Source organism: Melospiza melodia, chromosome 30, assembly GCF_035770615.1.
Source record: "Melospiza melodia melodia isolate bMelMel2 chromosome 30, bMelMel2.pri, whole genome shotgun sequence".
NCBI classification, from domain to species: Eukaryota; Metazoa; Chordata; class Aves; order Passeriformes; family Passerellidae; genus Melospiza; species Melospiza melodia.
The window spans coordinates 2323967-2341476 of record NC_086223.1 but is presented as its reverse complement, the minus strand read 5'-3'; the positions used below and the strand labels follow the sequence as shown (position 1 = coordinate 2341476).

The following is a 17510-nucleotide window of genomic DNA, read 5'->3' as shown; positions in this document are numbered from 1 at the left end:
TCAAAGCGTCCATTATTTAACAGGAACGGAGGAGCTGGGGCCAGCAGCTGAGGCTGCAGCCCAGGAGAGGGGATGGGGAGGACAGGGCTGGGTCCCCACAGCTGGGGGGCAGGCAGGGATTGGGGGGACAGGGGTGAAACACGGGGCACAGGAGACGAAGCTGAACGAAAATGACTTTATTTCATGGTAGAAGATAAAAAGGATCCCCCCTGTCCTCTCCCCCCTGCCCCTCCTGTGCCACTGCCAGCACTGGGACCCGGGGCAGGGATGGCACTGGGAGGATTCTCCCTGCAGCCAGAGCGGTCAAGAAGGTTCCAGAGAGCCCCAGAAGGCTCTGAAAGAGTAGGGAGCAAATATAGTCCAGGATTGATGGCAGGAGCAACATCAGACCTCCAGGGTGGCAAAGGCGACCAGGAGCACCCCAGTCACCCTACAAAAAGGCTGAGGGGGACACAGAGGGGCTGCGGGGTGTCCCAGCCTCCCACCTAAGCTCCCATCACGCAGCAATTACAATAAAACATTAATAATATTATTATTACATTAAAATATTAATAAAAAGACCCCAGACTGACAGCCCCCAGGGCAGAACTTGACAAATGTCCCAAAACCTTGGGAGCCACTTGTCGGCTCTTGCCACAGCAGCAAAATCCCCCTTGGGGCCACGGGGAGGGGGTTGCTGGGGGGGTCAGTGCAGCCCCTGGGTGAGGATGCTGCCCACCAGGGCCGTGTCCTGCAGCCTGTGCTCCAGAGCTGCCTCCTCCAGCATCAGGGAAACCTGGGAGGGAGAAAAAGGGTGCTCAGCATCGAGATCCTGCCCTGCCCCACTACTGCATTGTATCCCAGTGCTGTTTCCAGACCCTGGGAGGGAGAAAAAGGGTGTTCAGCATTGAGATCCTGCCCTGCCCCACCACTGCATTGTATCCCAGTGCTGTTTCCAGACCCTGGGAGGGAGAAAAAGGGTGTTCAGCACTGAGATCCTGCCCTGCCCCACCACTGCATTGTATCCCAGTGCTGTCACCAGACCCTGGGAGGGAGAAAAAGGGTGTTCAGCATTGAGATCCTGCCCTGCCCCACCACTGGATCACATCCCAGCGCTGTCCCTGCCCCAGCACCCCACGGTACCTTGGCCAGCCGAGACTCCTTGGCCCTCTTGAGCTCCAGGACCCCGCGGGACTCCAGGAGGGTGACAAGGGACAAACACTCGGCCTGGTCCACGGCCGGGAGCTGCTGCCGCCGGCACACCTGGCTGTAGGTGTCGTGGAGCTGGGGAGGGCAGGGAGGGGTTACACCACAACAAAACCCCCGAGGGACACCCCCCCAGTGCCCTGAGAGGGTCCCAACGCCACTCACCTTCCCCAGGGTCACCTCCCGGGCGTGGGAGCGCCGGGCGAGCAGGAGCAGGGAGCAGAGCAGCACCTTCTGCTGCAGGGGAAAAGTGTCCTGGGCCCCCCGGGACCCCCCTGCCAGGCGGTCCCCAAACACCTCCGAGAGCACGCGGGAGATGTGCGGGAGCCCCACGCGCTTGGGGACAGGGGACAGCGGGGAGTCACCTGTGGGACACACAGAGGATCCCAGGCAGGTGAGAACAGGGAGAGAGGTTCACAAAGGGAGCCCAATTCCCATTGAGGAGCCCCAGCAGGGTTTTGGCTCTGACTCACCCCTGGGCAGTGGCTTGAGCAGGGTCTGGCCTCGCACCTCCAGCTCCACAACCTCCACAGCGCGCCTGGGGAGAGACAGCCCTGAGCGCCAGGCACGGGCACCCCATGCATGGGCGCCATGGAGGCTCCCAGGGACCAGTCTGGCTGGGTTTTGGGGCACACACTGACCTACAGACATCCAGGGCCTTGCGAGCATCACCGGAGACTGCAGAGACCTTGCGGGCACAGAACTGGAGCGCGGCAGAGTCCAGGACGGGGTCACCTGCCACCTGTGGGGCACCAGGGCCATCAGTGCTGCCACCCCGGTGGGCAGAGCACCTCATGGCCCCCCCCACTCTGTCCTCCCCGTGTCCCCACCTGTCCCAGCCTCTCCTGCAGGATGAGGGTGAGCTGCTCCTTGGTGTAGGGGGGGAAGTGCAGCAGCCGGGGTTTGGCAGACAGGTGGGCTCCCAGCCTGGCCAGGCTCCTGTCTGTCAGGTCCAGGGCATTGGCCAACCCTGCAGGGCGAGAGGAAGAGGAGGATGAAGGCTGTTCTCCAAGGAGGGGAGCAGGAGGGAAGTCTCCATCAACCGCCTCTAAAGAGGAAGGGTGCCCAGGAGAGCAGTGCACCCTCCCACATATCCTGCACACTCACCCACGAGGACGAGCCTGGAGCTGGGCAGCTGGGGCCACTCAAAGAGGGTGTAGAGCACGTCCTGGCCTTTGCTCTCCAGCTGGTCCAGCTCATCCAGCACCAGGAGGCTGTGGGAGAGCCCAGATCAACCCCTGCTCCGTCCTGTTCCCCTCACAGCACCCCAAGCAGGGAGGGCAGAGCTGCTGCATCCAGGGGAATCCCACCCCACCCAGCAGAGACAGGGAACTCACACCATGGGCCCCTGGGCCGTCAGATGCTTCTCCAGGCTCCTGATCCGCTCCCGTCCCGTGGCCACGGGCAGCCCCAGCTGCTGTGCCAGGGCAGGGAAGACGCTCTGGGGGCTGCCCAGTGCCATGCAGTTCAGCACCACAGTCCTGCTGCCAGCCAGCTTGTCCTGCCAGCAATGGGAACGTCGGAATGTTACACCAGCCCCATCCCACTGCCCCAGAGCTGCCCCACAGCCTGGCATGGCACACACCTTGCAGTCGAGCAGGACACGGCTCAGACAGGCAGTTTTGCCAGTGCCAGGGGCTCCAGACACGTAGAGGCTGCCGGGCCGGCGCCCCAGGACGTGTTCCAGCAGGAACTGCCGCAGCTGCCCCGTCTCCTTCTCCCTGCCCTGCAGCCGCTCGGGCACGGCCGCGTGCAGCACCTGCTTGGCCTGCTGGTAGCAGCTACCTGCACGGGGAGCGGGGGGATCAGGGAGGGAGGTGGCACTGCTGGGAGCCCATCCCAGCTGGTCAGCATCCCCATCCTCATCCCTGCCTTCGTATCTATCCCTAGCTCCATAGATGCATCCCTATCCTCATAACCCCAACCCCATCCTTTGCTCCACACCTTCAGCTTGACCCCTATCACCATAACAGTCCATATTCCCAACCCCTATCCCATCCCTGCATCCCCATCCCATCCATCACCCCACAGCCAGCCCTGCATCCCCATCCCATCCCTAACCCCACAGCCAGCCCTGCCCACACTCACAACCCCATCCATAACCCCACACCCAGCCCTGCATCCCCATCCCATCCATAACCCCATACCCACCTTCCTGCACCCCCATCCCATCCATAACCCCACACCCAGCCCTGCCCACACCCACAACCCCATATCCACTTTCCTGCATCCCCATCCCATCCATAACCCCACACCCAGCCCTGCCCACACCCACAACCCCATATCCACTTTCCTGCATCCCCACCCCATCCATAACCCCATACCCACAACCCCATATCCACTTTCCTGCATTCCCACCCCATCCATAACCCCATACCCACAACCCCATATCCACTTTCCTGCATCCCCACCCCATCCATAACCCCATACCCACCTTCCTGCACCCCCATCCCATCCCTGCATCCCCATCCCATCCATAACCCCATACCCACAACCCCATATCCACTTTCCTGCATCCCCACCCCATCCATAACCCCATACCCAGCCCGGCCCACACCCATCACCCCATTCCCACCTTCCTGCCTGAAGAGCCGTGTCCGTGGGTGCTGCCCCGAGCTCCGGGGTGTCTCTGGCCCCTCTCTCCGTGGGGATGGCCCCGAGCCCTTGGGCTGCTCGGGGGAGGCCGAGGGGTCCCCAAAGAGCAGGCGGCGCCCCTGGTTCTCCTTGCTGCGTTTGGCCGGGGAGCAAGATAAGGCATGGGGGACATTGCACAGGTTGTCATCACCTGCGGGGACAACAGGCTGGTGGTGACACAGGGCCGCTCTCCCTGGGGGAGTTTATCCTTCAGCCCCCCCAAAACCCCGGGGGAGCAGCTCTTCCTCCTGAAATGAGGGGGAAGCCGCAAATGCAGCTGGACCAGAGCTGGATGAGGCTGGGTCCGTCTGTCTGTCCCAGCCCCCCTCGGGATGAGAAGGGGGATGCACCCCCCACGGGGCTGGGTCCATCTGTCTGTCCCAGCCCCCCCGGGATGAGAAGGGGGATGTACCCCCCACGGGGCTGGGTCCGTCTGTCTGTCCCAGCCCCCCCCGGGATGAGAAGGGGGATGTACCCCCCACGGGGCTGGGTCCGTCTGTCTGTCTGTCCCAGCCCCCCCGGGATGAGAAGGGGGATGCACGCCCGGCCATTCCTGGGGGTGCCGGTGGAGGAACTCACCCAGGCGTTTGCGGGGGCTCAGGGGCTGCGTTTTGGGGCTCAGGGACTGCGCTGTGGCTCGGCCTGAGCGCGTGTCCGGGCTGGCCTGGCCGGAGGAGCCCGAGGCTTTGGGACGCGGCGAGGGGCGCAGAGCAGGGGCATCGGGGTCGCTCTTGGCCGAGGGGGCAGCGAGGCGTCGGGCGCTCCGCGTTCGGGGGAAGCTGAGGGTGGGCTGGCTCTGCGGGCTGCTGCTGGCCATGGCGGGGCTACGGCTGGAGGAGAAAACAGCGGTCAGGTGAGAATAAACCGCCAGCCCCGCGGGTCCCGGCCACCCCCTGCCCCCTGAGTCCCGGTCCCCACCGCGCTGCCCCCCATTTATGGCCCCCATGTCCCCCCAAACCCCCTCGGGTCCCCCCCAGTCCGCGCCGCTGCCGCCCCGACCTTCTCGCGCCAAATCAGCCCCGGCTCCGCACTTCCCGCCACCAGGCCGAGCTGGCCCCGCCCCCTTCTCCCCATTGGCTGCGCCGCTGCCGCCGCCGCCAATCGCCGCGGCCGGAGGAAGGGCCGCAACAGAGCAGCCAATCAGCGAGTGCAGCCGAGGCAGGGCGGAAGGAGCCGAGCGCGGCGCGCGGAGCATGCTGGGAGCTGTAGTCCGCTTGCGGGAACCCCGCGCTCCCAGTTCCCCCAGTGCTCCCACGGCCCGCACCCCCCGACCCAGCCTTCCCCGTGCTCCCTGTGCCACCAGTTCCTCCTACATTGCTTTTCTGCTGCCGCCCAGTCTTGTCTCTCCACACTCCCAGTACTCCCCACCCTTCCTCCCAGTATTCCCCACGGCGCTTCTTCCATTGCTCCCAGTGCCCACACGCGCCAATCCCCCTCCCCCTGCTCCCAGTACCCACAATCCTCCTTCCCAGTGGTCCCAGTGCCACCAGTAACCCCGATCCTGCCTTCCTGCTGTGCTCCCAGTACCCTCCACCCTGTCTGCCAAAGTGCCCTGCTCGCAGACCTTGGGGCATCACCTCCAAAAAAGAAAAGGGGTTCCTGGGAACCTCCCCCTTAGACAGCGTCCTTGACATCATTAATTACTTTATTACTTTTATTTAAATGTAATTTCCAGCTCCTCCAAATTCCTGTTCCCTTTTAAAAGGGCCCCTCGCTCCAGGAGGGGCAGAACCGTATTGAACCTTTATTTAACCCAAAGGGCAGCACTGGGGGGGGGGGCCTCATTCTCCAGAGAAACCCCCCACTCACCCCTCACCCACCTCGCTCCAGCCTCAACAGGGGAAGGTCCAACATCATAGAAAAAAAAAAATAATCCCCTGAATGAGCCCAAACCCAATTGCTTGCAGGGGTGGCCCCCTGCACCCCGTGCCCTTCCTGCTATGGTACAAAGAGATCAGTAACTACGTTAGTGTGACCCCCCCGTGGGACAGGGAGTGTAAGGCAAAACATCCCCGGCCCCCAGGGCCCCCCCACGTGCCCCCTGGTGTGCCAGACCCAGCACCAACGGCCCCCTCCCCATGTAATTAGTGTTTCCTCGTTAAAATGCTCAAGTTTGGGGGGAGTCAGCAGTGAGAGCCAGGGGAGCAGTGGTTTTGAGGGGGGCACATGGGGGTGTGCCCCCCTGTGGAGTCAGAGAAAGGGGGTCCCCACCAGCTCTTGGGGTGTCCCTGCATGGTCCCGCTCACGTTCCCCCCTGCCTCCACTGGCTCCTGTGCAAAAAAGCAATGGGCTGTGCCGGGATAACAAGGTTCCACCAGGATCACGAGGCTCTGTCCCGCTCCCCCTCGCTTTGGGGGGTGTCACAGCGTGTCCATCCCCTGCCTGACCCCAGCCACCCCTCCATGACCCCCCTGGTCCCCACAGCCAGCACACAGCTCGGCCTCAAGTCCTGTGCCTGGCTCCCAGGCAGATCCATGAGGAGCAATGAGGGATGGCCCCATCCAGGCTTGCCACCAGGTCACCGACTCCTGGCGGGTGCATAGATGAGGGGAGGCTGGCGGAGCACGCTGCACGGGGGGGATCTGGTGTCCTGGGAGAACCAGAGAGGCTGGGAGTGTGTCATGCAGGATCCGGGGCGCTGGGAGCTGGGGGAGGGTCCGGCTGAGGAAGGGGAAGGAGCTCCACGTCTCTGCTCTGGAACAATCCACCCGCACAGCCCGCTTTCACCTGGGGATGGGGGGCAGAGGGGGAGCCCCACGCGTGGCTGCAACACAAGGAAGCCTGTTGGAGCTGTGCAGAGCCGGATCCAGCACGGCTGCTCTTCCTCCCTCCCTCCCTCCTCCTCCTCCTCCTCCACACCCCCGCGCCAGCTGCCACCCCCCCCCCCCGACCTCCCCGCGGAGATCTGGAGCCTGGGATTTGCGCCTGGCAGCAGCCGCTGCAGCCGCACCGAGCTCGGGGCTTTTCAAACCCGCATTAAACATTCATGGCTCTAAAAATAAACGAGCATCCCATTCTCCCCGGAGTCTCCGCCGGGATCCGCAGCGCTGACGTGCAGCACCAAGGGCACTTTGAGCTCTGCTGGGTCCGAGTGCCAGGGCTTGGGGTTTATCCTGAGGGTCTGCGTCCCCCCCAGCCCCTGCCCAGCCCTGCCCTGCCTGTGGGGTCCTTTGAGATCCTCTCTGGTGCCAAAGGTGCTCAGCAAAGGCAGGAATGAGCTCTGCAGGCATACCAGGAGCAGGTGGGATAGAGCATCCATACAGCAGAAATTTCTGCCCTGCCCCACAGCACAGAGAGCTGCCTTTAAGGACCCCTAGGAATGGGGCTCAGGATCCCTGGAAATGGGGCTCAGGACCCCCAGAACCCCAGCAGGGCCGAGGGCATGGCCATTGCACCACCCACCACCAACCCTTCACAGCTTGGGCCCCCTGGGAATGGGGATCAGGACCCCCAGAAGCCCAGCAGGGCCGAGGGCATGGCCATTGCACCACCCACCACCAACCCTTCACAGCTTGGGCCCCCTGGGAATGCAGCTCAGGACCCCTGGGAATGGGGATCAGTACCCCTGGGAATGTGGCTCAGGACCCCTGGGAATGGGGATCAGGACCCCTGGGAATGGGGCTCAGGACCCCTGGGAATGGGGATCAGGACCCCTGGGAATGGGGATCAGGACCCCCAGAAGCCCAGCAGGGCCGAGGGCATGGCCATTGCACCACCCACCACCCACCCTTCACAGCTTGGGCCCCCTGGGAATGCGGCTCAGGACCCCTGGGAATGGGGATCAGGACCCCTGGGAATGGGGCTCAGCACCCCCAGAACACCAGCAGGGCCCAGGGCATGGTCACTGCACCACCCATCCCGTGCAGGGACAAACAGGACAGTGCCAGCCACGAGGGCACGAGAGAAGAGGGAATTTGGGACACCTCTTCTTCCTCACCTCTGTTTGTTTTGCTGGGGTAGATTCTCTGGAAGTATTTATATTCCTCTGGGGCTGGGAAGTCTTCAACGGGATGAAAGGAGTATTTGGATTCAAAGTCATCTGTGAAGAAACGGCAAAAAGGAGCAGGTGAGGGAGGGGGGCTCTGGGGGAGCGTGGCCAAAGCCACCGGGCTCGGCGCTGAGGGGGATCCGTGCGGGGCGGCACTCACTCACTCACTCACCCAGGAACGCTCTGACGGCGGAGATGGAGTCACGGTGCCCGTTGCGCACGGGCGGCGGCGGCGGCGGGGGCCCGGCCGGGGTGCGGGTGGGTGGCGGCGGGGGCTTCCCCCGGCTGGGGGGCTCGGCGGGGCCGTGCAGTCTGTAGGGGGGTGGGGGCGGGGGGGCGTCGCGCCCCCCGTTCCGCAGCATCGGCGGCGGGGGCGGCGGAGCTGCGGGGACAGCGGGGTCAGCGCCGAGCGCGGCGTTCCCGGGGCAAAGCCAGGGACATCCCCCGGAGCGTTCCAGGCCAGCTGCCGCGCCAGACCGCGGCCCGGGGATGCTCCTACGCGTGCCCGGAGATTTCCTGCTCGCTCCTGACATCTGCATTCCTCATCCCTCCACCAGCTGCGGCGCAGGGACCAGCCAGCCATGCTGCCCCACGGCTCACCGTCCAGCCCCACAGTGAGCACAGGTCCCTCTGCACCAGAGGAGATCTCAGGAGCAGCTACAATCCAGAGAGTCCAAGGGCAGCAGCTCCGCATGGAGCCAAGATGCTGCCTGCCAGCACTGGAAGCCACATCTGCAGTGTCACCGAGGCAGTGACAGCACCCACAGCCCCTCTGACCCACCTCTCACTCCTGCCCAGCCTCCCGCAGAGGCTCCGTGGCAGTCCGTGCTCCTCATTAGCCTAATTACACTCGGGCTGACAGCGCAGATCCCCAGCTGTAGCTCTGAGGAGGGATTCTGGCAGGGCCAGAAGGACGGAGTGGCTTGGCAGGGGCCCAGGCAGGAGCTGCGGTCTGGACGGGGAGCCCAGGAGTGCACGGGGGGGCACCGGGGCACGGCCAACAGCAGTCCCAGCCACGGGGACACACTCCCAAGGGCTTCTCCCTGCTGGGCCATAGCTTTGTGCACCTTCCCAGTGACATTTAGGAAGCTCAGGGGACCTATGCTCTCCCGCATTCTCATCTCCCACCCCAGAAGAGTATGGGCAGGAGTTGCCCAGCCACAACCCACCGCCAGCACCAGGCTTGGAAGGAGCTGGATTATCACGGGACATGACCAAGGACACGTGTTAAACACGGCACTGCTCAGTGCCCCAGCTCAGCCCATCACCACCACATGCAGAACACTCCCTGTGCCAAGAAGCCAACTCCTGCCACCCCGATCACCCCAGCTGCCCCCAGGCACCGTGGGTCGAGCAGCCCTTACCTGCTCCACGGCTCGGGGGGTCCCTGGCCGGCGGCGGGGGGCGGCTGCTCTGCAGGTTCGGGGAGGCAGCAGCGGGCGGCGGCGGCGCCAGACCCCGCAAGGGGCCCGGTGCCTTCCTGTGCAAGGAGTTGTGTCTCTGCGGCAGCTCCGGGGCCGACTCGCTGCTGGGGCTGGAGGGGCCGTTGGGGACACCGGGGGGCTGCCGGTACGGGGGCGGCGGGGGGGCGAGGGCCTGGCCCTGAGCGCCCGAGCGGAGGCTGACGGGGGAAGGGGGGGGTTTGATGGGCGGCGGGGCGGGGGGCCCGTCCCTGCTGCCGGGCGGGCGCTGTCCCGGGGTGGGCGGCAGCGGCTTCTCCCGGTTGTAGGGCGAGGCCTTGGCGTGCGCTGCAGGGGGCGCCGGGGGGGCGGCGGCGCGGCGTCCCGGCGGCGGGGGCGGCGGGGCCGAGGAGCTGTGCTTCATGCCGGTGCCACCGGCGGCGCCGGGCCGCGACAGGTCAGGCAGGGAGGGTCTCTGCGTGCGCGGCAGTTCCGGCGGGGAGCCCCGGTTGCTGTCGGCATCGTCCTGAGGGCGGCTGTTGTTGGCCGGCACGGGGGGCCTGGGAGCAGCTGCTCGGGAGCCGGGTACTTGTAGTGTTTGTTTAGTGGAGCTGTCTGCGGGGAAGGTAGAGCACGGTGAGGGGTTGGGGATGGCACGGGAGCAGTGCCCTGTCCATGCACAGAGCCACGGCCAAGGAGGGCAAGGAAGGGTTTTTTGGCACACGCAGGGAGCTGGCACCGAGCACAGCCACACACAGCTCCTCTCTCACCACTCTACTCTGTGGTCACCACAGAGAACACACAGAGTTCAGCAATACACCAAACTCCTGCACCCTCCAAGAAGTCTGTGTGTGGGGCTGAGGCTCAGGGAGGGCACAGCTGGGATGTGATTCGGGGTCCTGCCTCTTACCAGCTAAAATCCCCAGGGATACACAGTGAGATCCTCAACCCCTTCCTTTCAGGGCCCTCCCCAGGAACCCCCACACAGACCACGGGCCGGTGGCCATTACCTGAGCTGTCCTTGACTCCCACAGGTCTGAGCTTGGGAACGCCGCCTTGGAAGAGGCCGCCCTTAGGCTGGATGGCAGTTGAGCCGGAGCCGTAGCTGCTGCCGCCGCTGCCCTTGGGCTCTGAAAGGAGGGAGGCAAAGAGGTTAAGCCTGGAATTATCCGCTCCTCCAATGAGGAGCTGCTGGGAACCAGATGGGCAAGCGCCCTGCAGGGTATGGCAGCACCCAGCGTGGGGCTGGGAGCCTCCTGGGGACTCACTTTCCAAGATGGGTGCACTCCTGTCATTGATTTGGGTCACTTTCCTGAGCTTGGTCCCTTTACAGATGTCCTGCAGGAGGGCCCCGCGGCCCCGCTGCTCCTCTCGGCTCAGCTTCGGCGGCTCCGTGTTCGCCTGGGGAGGAGCAGAGGCTCAGCACCTCCCCAGGATTCCCCCCCAGCACAGGAACAGCCCAGCCCTGCCACAGGCAGCCCTCTCCAGAGGGAAGTGGCCTCTATGGGCACAGGTGACCCCTACCTGGCTGAGGGTGGGGGGCGGCGGGGGGCCGGGGGGCGGCGGCGGGGGAGGAGGGATCGGCATCCTGGCGGCTCCGGGTCTCAGTGCTGGGGGCAGGCCTGGGCACTCATGCCTGCAGGAAGGGAGGAAACAATCAGGGAAAGCTGGAGGTGAAACACAGCCCCGGGGAAATTGTGCAGAGCAGCAGCTGGAGCTGCTCTGCCAGGCTGTCCCAACACCTTGGAGCAGCAGGTGCCAGAGGTGGGAGCCAGCACAAATCCCCAGCACATCCTCACCCCAAATCCCCAGCACATCCTCACCCCAAATCCCCAGCACATCCCCACCCCAAATCCCCAGGGCTCCCTGCAGTCAAAACCCAGGACATGTCTCACATAACCACCTTGCTCAGCAGACAAAACCTGGCCAAGCTGATCCTGCCCCATCCATCAGCTCCTCCAGCTGCAGCCAGGGGCTCTGCTCACTTGGGAGGGTGACAGCAGGCCCCCAGCACTGGCATGTGGCCCCATGGCCTCTCCAGCCATTGCCAGGGCAAATTTGCCAGATGGCTCCAGCTCCAGAGCAGCAGGAAGCAGCACAGGACTGTCCTGTGGCTCCCTCCCATCCCTGAATTTCCCGACCTCTTGTCTCCTACATCAATAACCCCCCCCAGCACTGAAGGCTCTCTGCACCCCACAACTCCAAAGCCCCCTCAAAGCTGTCCAAGCAGAAACCAGCTTTCCCAGCACAGATCTGGCAATGCCCCAGCTCCTCAGAAGCCCAGAACAAACCTGTCTGGCACCACGGCTCACCTGGAACAGCTCGCGGGGCTCCGCGGGCCCGGCAGCTCCGCTCGGCACTGCAGACAGAACACAGAGGGACTGGGGACAGGAAGGGGAGCCTGAATCACTGGGAAGTCACAGGCCCTCGTGCCACTGACAGCAGTGCTCAGGTAGGGCCTGCCACAGCACCGGCTCAGGGAATAGGAATGTGGTGACTGCAGGCCTTGCTCACCACATGGAGAGTCCCAGCAGCTCAGGGCAGACCCTGAGGCAGGGGACAAATGTCCCTCTCTGGGCCACAGATGTCCTTCCCACAGGAAAACCTAGTCCACAGCCATTAACGGGAAGCACACCACCAACAGGAGGGAAGGACAGGGCAGATTCACACCTGAAACTTCCCATTTCCGAGCCCTGACCTCCAGGGCAGGTGACAGAGGGCACAGTGGGAACAGCCCCCACCGCAGGGAAAGTTCCTTTATGACTCAGGTTTGCACCAGGTATTAACAGCCAGATCCCTTCTCCCACTCATCTCCTGCTAGATAAACTACAACTTCCTAATCCCACAGGACACAGGACCATCCTCTGGCAGACATTCCCAGGGTGTGAGAATGGGAAGCAGGGAGCAATAGCAGCAGCTCCCCTGCCCTCGGGCAAACCACTGCCTCTGGGGTTCAGGGGAATAAATAAATACCCAAACTGCTTTTTAATTAAAATCAGCTCTTTTGTCCTGTGAGAAGTCCTCAGCTACAGCTTCATCAGGAAGACATTCTTCCCTCTATCTTATGGCATTTTCCAAGTCCCTGAGCATCCAGCTCCTCACAACGTGCTGCTCCTTCTCCCCAGCCCGAGCTCGAGGCCTCCCACCCAAGATCCAACATCCATCAACCCCTCTGGACACTCCAGTCAGGAACAACACCCAGCAAACCCATCCAGCCTCAGCCTTTCCCACTGGAGCAGGATCACAGACGGCTCTGAACGTGCTCGTCTGGGACGTGTTGGAACAGGAGCATTTTCCCTGTGCTCCTTCCCCACCCGCGGTGGGATCACAGGGCCAGGGTGGCACGAGTGGCTGCGGGCAGAGCCCTGCCGTGCTGGATCAGCTGCTGGAGGGAATTAGCAGGGATCCAGCTGAGGAACACGCCAGGTAAGGAGACTCCTGACTGGGGCTCGTGTGTCACAGCCCTGAGCCAGCACAGGAGCGATGCCAGGGCCAGCACCTTCCCACCCCCGGGAACGTCACGCGTTGTGTCCCCGCTCTGCTGCTGTGCCAGCAGGGTGACACTTCCCTGGGTGGCCCCTGTGACAGCAACTCATCTCACAGACACACAAACAGGGATTTGTCAGCTGGCACAAACCAGCCAGTGCCACCCGTGCCAGGCCAGCACTGCTGGGGTCTCTCAGTGTGACCTGCTGACAGCCTGTGACAGGCTCCAGACAGCCCACAGGGGACAATCCACAGGGGACAATCCACAGGGACAATTCACAGGGGACAACCCACAGGGACCTGCAGGACAAGGGGGATATTTCTACAAACACATCACAAGTCACTATCTCCCCTCTAAGGTGCCCTTAAAGCAAAACCTGCGCTCGGATCCAGGCTCTGACCTAGAAGAGCGAGAGGAAAGGAGAGAAGAGTTTAAGCTAAAGCAGCTTGAGGATGAACTGGAGCTGAATTCCCAAGAAACAGGTCATTCCATTTCGGTGCACGGCCCCGTTCGGGCTGGGGATTAACAGCAAAGGTCACATTGAAAAACCAAAACCGAGAGGCCCCGAACTCAACTCGGCACACACGGCTGGGAAAAGCTGAGAGCTCCGGCTGGGAACGGTGCCTTTGAAATACAGCCTGGATCTTTCATGTGCAAGAAGACAGACCCAGCTGATACAGATTAGGGAGACAGCAGCTAAATCCTCCAGGAAAGGAAAAAAGGGGGGAGTTTTCCTCGCAGCACCCCTTCATGCCTGGTAGAAGTTATCCCTGTGAACAACGCTCTGACTTCTCTGCACTCTTTCTTTGTTCTTCCCTATCAGGACCCTTCCACCAAGACACATCAGAGCTTCTGAGGGCTCCACAAGCTGTGTGGCAGCTCCCTGTGCTCGCAGGGAAAGTGGCTGGGAAGAGCTGAATCCAGAAACATCAGTGGATAAAAGCTGGGCTGAGGCAGGAGGGGCAGGTTTTACACAGTGCCTTTGCTTTTCCAATCCAAACCAAACCTCAGGAAAGCTCTGAGCAAAGCAGGAGGAAAACAAGGTGTGAAAAGCTGTCCCTTGGGAGGAGGGAGACATCAGCAGATCGAGGTCACCCTGTGGAAAGCTGCTGTTCCACACGCTGGAGCCCACCATGGCCACAGACGCCTCGGCAGTGATTTGGATCAGCACTTCCCTGCCAACCCTGCCATCAAAACATTCCTAAACCCCAAGAACTTGACATTCAGCTGCCCCTTGTCCCCTAAAAGCAGCAGGATTGGGCAGATTCTGCCCAGCCTGGGGGACATGCCACGTTTTCCAGGCTTTTTTCAAGTCCCTGTTTGCTGTGGAGGGAGCTGAAAGGCCCCATCCCGCTCCTCCCGGGGGGGATTGCTGCTGGAGCAGGACAGGCAGCAGCAGTGACCTTCAGCCGCCTATTTCCTCGCTTTTCAGGGGGATTTGGGCTCCGGGCGGATTTGTATTTCACATTTGCAAGCCCGAGCTGCAGCGCCTCATCCTCAGGGAGGCTTTGAACTGCAGATCAAGAGGAATTTCCACCCTCTGATGTCGGTGCAGAAATGCGGCCGCACCGGTTTGGGAACGACTTCCAAGGCTGGACCTCTCCAGCACCCGCCCCCGCGCCTTTATCTTCCCTCTCTTCCCATCCAAAGCCGCAGTTCCTCGTTACCCCCTCCCAAATTCCAACCCTGGCCGTCCTGTCCTCCCTCCGCAGCCCGACATTCCTGCCCCGCTCCCGAGGAGCTGAGGATGCTCCATAAATAATTTATCCTGAGCGACAGCCATCGCAGGATTTAAGGTCATTCAAGCTTTTAAAATCCTATCAGCATGCTCCCCGAGCCGAGCTGCCAGCTCCATTTGGAGCATCCCGCGGAGCCGGCGCATCCCTGCGTGCAGACAGACAGACACGCTCCGGCCCCGCGGGATCCAGACGCTGCCCGTGAATTATTAACGACCCGCGGGCTCTGACGAGGCGTTTTTAACAAAAAAACCCCCGATCTGCGGAGTTTCTAATTCCTCAGGGATGAGCTCCACAGCCTCAGTTTCCCCATGCATCCTTAGCTTCCACAACTTCAGTTTCCCTATCCATCCACAGCTTCCACATCCTCCTGTTTTCCTCTCCACATCCTCCTGTTTTCCTCTCCACAGCTCCCTTGGCCTCAGTTTCCCCAATTCCCACTTCCCACAGCCTCAGTTTCCCCCATTCCCACTTCCCACAGCTTCAGTTTCCCCATTCCCACTTCCCACAGCCTCACTTTCCCCCATTCCCACTGCCTCAGTTTCCCCATTCCCACTGCCTCAGTGTCCCCCATTCCCACTTCCCACAGCCTCAGTTTCCCCATGCATCCTTAGCTTCCACAACTTCAGTTTCCCTATCCATTCACAGCTTCCACATCCTCCTATTTTCCTCTCCACAGCTCCCTTGGCCTCAGTTCCCCCATTCCCACCTCCCACAGCCTCACTTTCCCCCATTCCCACAGCCTCAGTTTCCCCATTCCCACTTCCCACAGCCTCAGTTTCCCCATTCCCACTTCCCTTGGCCTCAGTTTCCCCATTCCCACTTCCCACAGCCTCAGTTTCCCCCATTCCCACTGCCTCAGTTTCCCCATTCCCACAGCCTCAGTTTCCCCATTCCCACAGCCTCACTTTCCCCCATTCCCACTTCCCACAGCCTCACTTTCCCCATTCCCACAGCCTCAGTTTCCCATCCCTGACCACAGAACCCCCGGCTCAGTCTGTGCCTTGCCCCCATCTCAGGTCACTCAGCAGAGGAAACCTTTCATCAGGAGCAAGGCACCCCGTCCCGAAATTCCGCTGCGGCAAAAAAGGAAAAGCAGGAAAAGCCCGTCCTGCCAGCCTTCCCCTGCCGCTCCCCCTTGGCCCAAGAGGCAAAAGGAAGCCGGGAAGGGAGGGAGGGAGAGGCGGCACACGAGGGGCTGGGCAGGAACCGAGGGGCTGGGCAGGAAACGCTCAGTGATTCCAGCGGGAGGAAGCGGCAGGAGACGCGGGGACTTCCCGGTTCCTCCGAGCCGGGGCTGGGAATTCCGGGGGATCCCGACACAGCGCGATCCCTCCCGGTGCACCGGGACCCTCCCTCCCATCCGTTGCACCGGGAGCAGGGAGCCCTGGATGCGTCTTGGAATATCCCAGCTCGGATGGGGCTTGCTTCAAGTGGAAAATGGGATTTAAGCTCATTTCCAACTCGTGTCATCCCAGGATTCCACTGAATTCTGTGTCCATGGTCATCCCTAAGCCACCACAGGCTCCACAAAGTCCGTCTGTCTTTCTGTAGCCCAAATAGGGTCCCCCCTATGGGGTCCCCCCCTGTCACTGGGTGTCCCCCAGTGCACCCCCAGCCCTTTCTGGTTCTGGGCACCCACAGGGTGAGGGTCCAGGGGGGTCCCAGGGGTCATAGAGGGGGTCCAGGGGGGTGCTGGGAAGGGTCCCAAGCGTCATGGGAAGGGTCCCAGGTAGACACAGGGGTCACATTGGGAGTCTCCCTGGACCCTGATCCTGTTCTGGACAGCTCCAAGGGGGCCTCGGTCACCCTGAGGTGACCCAGGGGTCAATGGGGTCATGGTGGGGGTCTCAGAGGTCATGTCCCAGGGACACTCTGCGGTCAGAGTCTCCATGCTGGGGGTCCTGGAAGGGGTGGAAGGGTCCAGGGCATCAATATGGGGGTCTCAGAGGGGTGGCACTGGGGGTCCCAGGCTTCTGACAGCTCTGGAGAGCCTCAGGTTGGGGGTCCTGGGGGAGGATCCCTGAAGTGACCCAGGGGTCAGGGTGAAAGGGTCCAGGGGTCAGTGCAGGGATCTCAGGGCAGTCCCAGAGGGGTCAGGGTGGAGGTCTCAGACCCCTGGTTCCAGCCAACCCAAAGACAGGAGTCCAAGGAGGGGTAGAGAAGTCCAGGAGGTCAGTGTGGGGATCTCAGGGGTCACAGGGGGTCCCAGGCACCCCCAGGGTGGGGGCACAAGGAGGGTCATGGGGAGGGACCCCACACCAAACTCATGGGTCAGGGTGGAGGAGTCAAGGACAGCACGGGGGTCTCAGTGGAGATCCATGGGGGTCCTGGGGATGGCTCTCAGAGGAGACCTTGAGCTCAGAGTGGGGGTCCCCTTGGTGGTGGGCTCACAAGCCCCCAGACCCGCAGGTTCTGGGCACACCCCAATCTGGGGGTCCAGGGCAGTTCTGGGGAAGGGTCCCTGACGTGACCCATGAGTCGGGGAGGTGGGAGAGCTCACAGGGGGCAGGGTGGGAGGGTGCAGGGGGTCCATGCGAGAACTCCAGCCCCCCGGTTCCTGTCATTCCACAGCCGGCCCCGCGGAGCCCTCAGCCGGGCCCGGGCACCCCCCAGACCCGCGCAGGCCTCAGCGCGCCCCCAGCCCCGCCGGTCCCGGGCTCCGCACAGGCCCCACGCGCCCACCCCAACCCACCACAGCCCACACCGGCGTCCCGCGGCCGCAGTCCCGGCCCCCCGAGCCCCGCGAGCCCCGGCCCGGCCCCGCCGATCCCCCCCGGCCCTCCCCCGCTCACCCGCGGCTCCTCCCGCCGCTCCCGGCCCCGGCCCCAGCCCCGCCGAACGAAATGGCGGTCCTGGCCCCTCTGCGCCTGCGCGGCACAGCCGGATGTGGGCGGGGCACGGCGGGGCAGCGCCGCCATGATGATGAGGTCGGGCGGCCATGAGGGAAGCGCCCGTCACCGCCGTATTGGGAAGGTCACGGCGGCTCCGTGAGCAAGCAGCGCCGCCGTGTCCCGGTGACCGAAGGCAGAGCGGCGCCACCGGGAAGAAATTCCCCGCTCTGTGCCGAAACGCTGCTG

The 17510-nt window shown here is 63.0% G+C and overlaps 2 protein-coding genes across 2 annotated transcripts; both read right to left on the bottom strand.

The window, feature by feature from the left end:
* Positions 1–161: 161 nt before the first annotated feature.
* On the bottom strand, positions 162–4636 carry CDC6 (cell division cycle 6). Its single transcript, XM_063178768.1, has 11 exons — positions 4399–4636; positions 3761–3970; positions 2771–2970; positions 2523–2686; positions 2293–2399; positions 2016–2155; positions 1827–1927; positions 1659–1723; positions 1351–1550; positions 1123–1263; positions 162–775 (listed from the first exon to the last, which is right to left on the bottom strand). The coding sequence occupies exons 1-11, from the start codon at positions 4634–4636 to the stop codon at positions 686–688; spliced, it is 1656 nt and encodes a 551-aa protein (XP_063034838.1). The 3' UTR covers positions 162–685.
* Positions 4637–5459: 823 nt separating this feature from the next.
* WIPF2 (WAS/WASL interacting protein family member 2) lies at positions 5460–17266 on the bottom strand. Its single transcript, XM_063178758.1, has 9 exons — positions 17226–17266; positions 11520–11588; positions 10732–10843; positions 10476–10608; positions 10218–10337; positions 9172–9822; positions 7980–8189; positions 7757–7858; positions 5460–6583 (listed from the first exon to the last, which is right to left on the bottom strand). Exons 3-9 carry the CDS (start codon positions 10792–10794, stop codon positions 6543–6545), a joined length of 1320 nt encoding a protein of 439 aa, XP_063034828.1. The 5' UTR covers positions 10795–10843; positions 11520–11588; positions 17226–17266; the 3' UTR covers positions 5460–6542.
* Between the last annotated feature and the right edge of the window lie 244 nt (positions 17267–17510).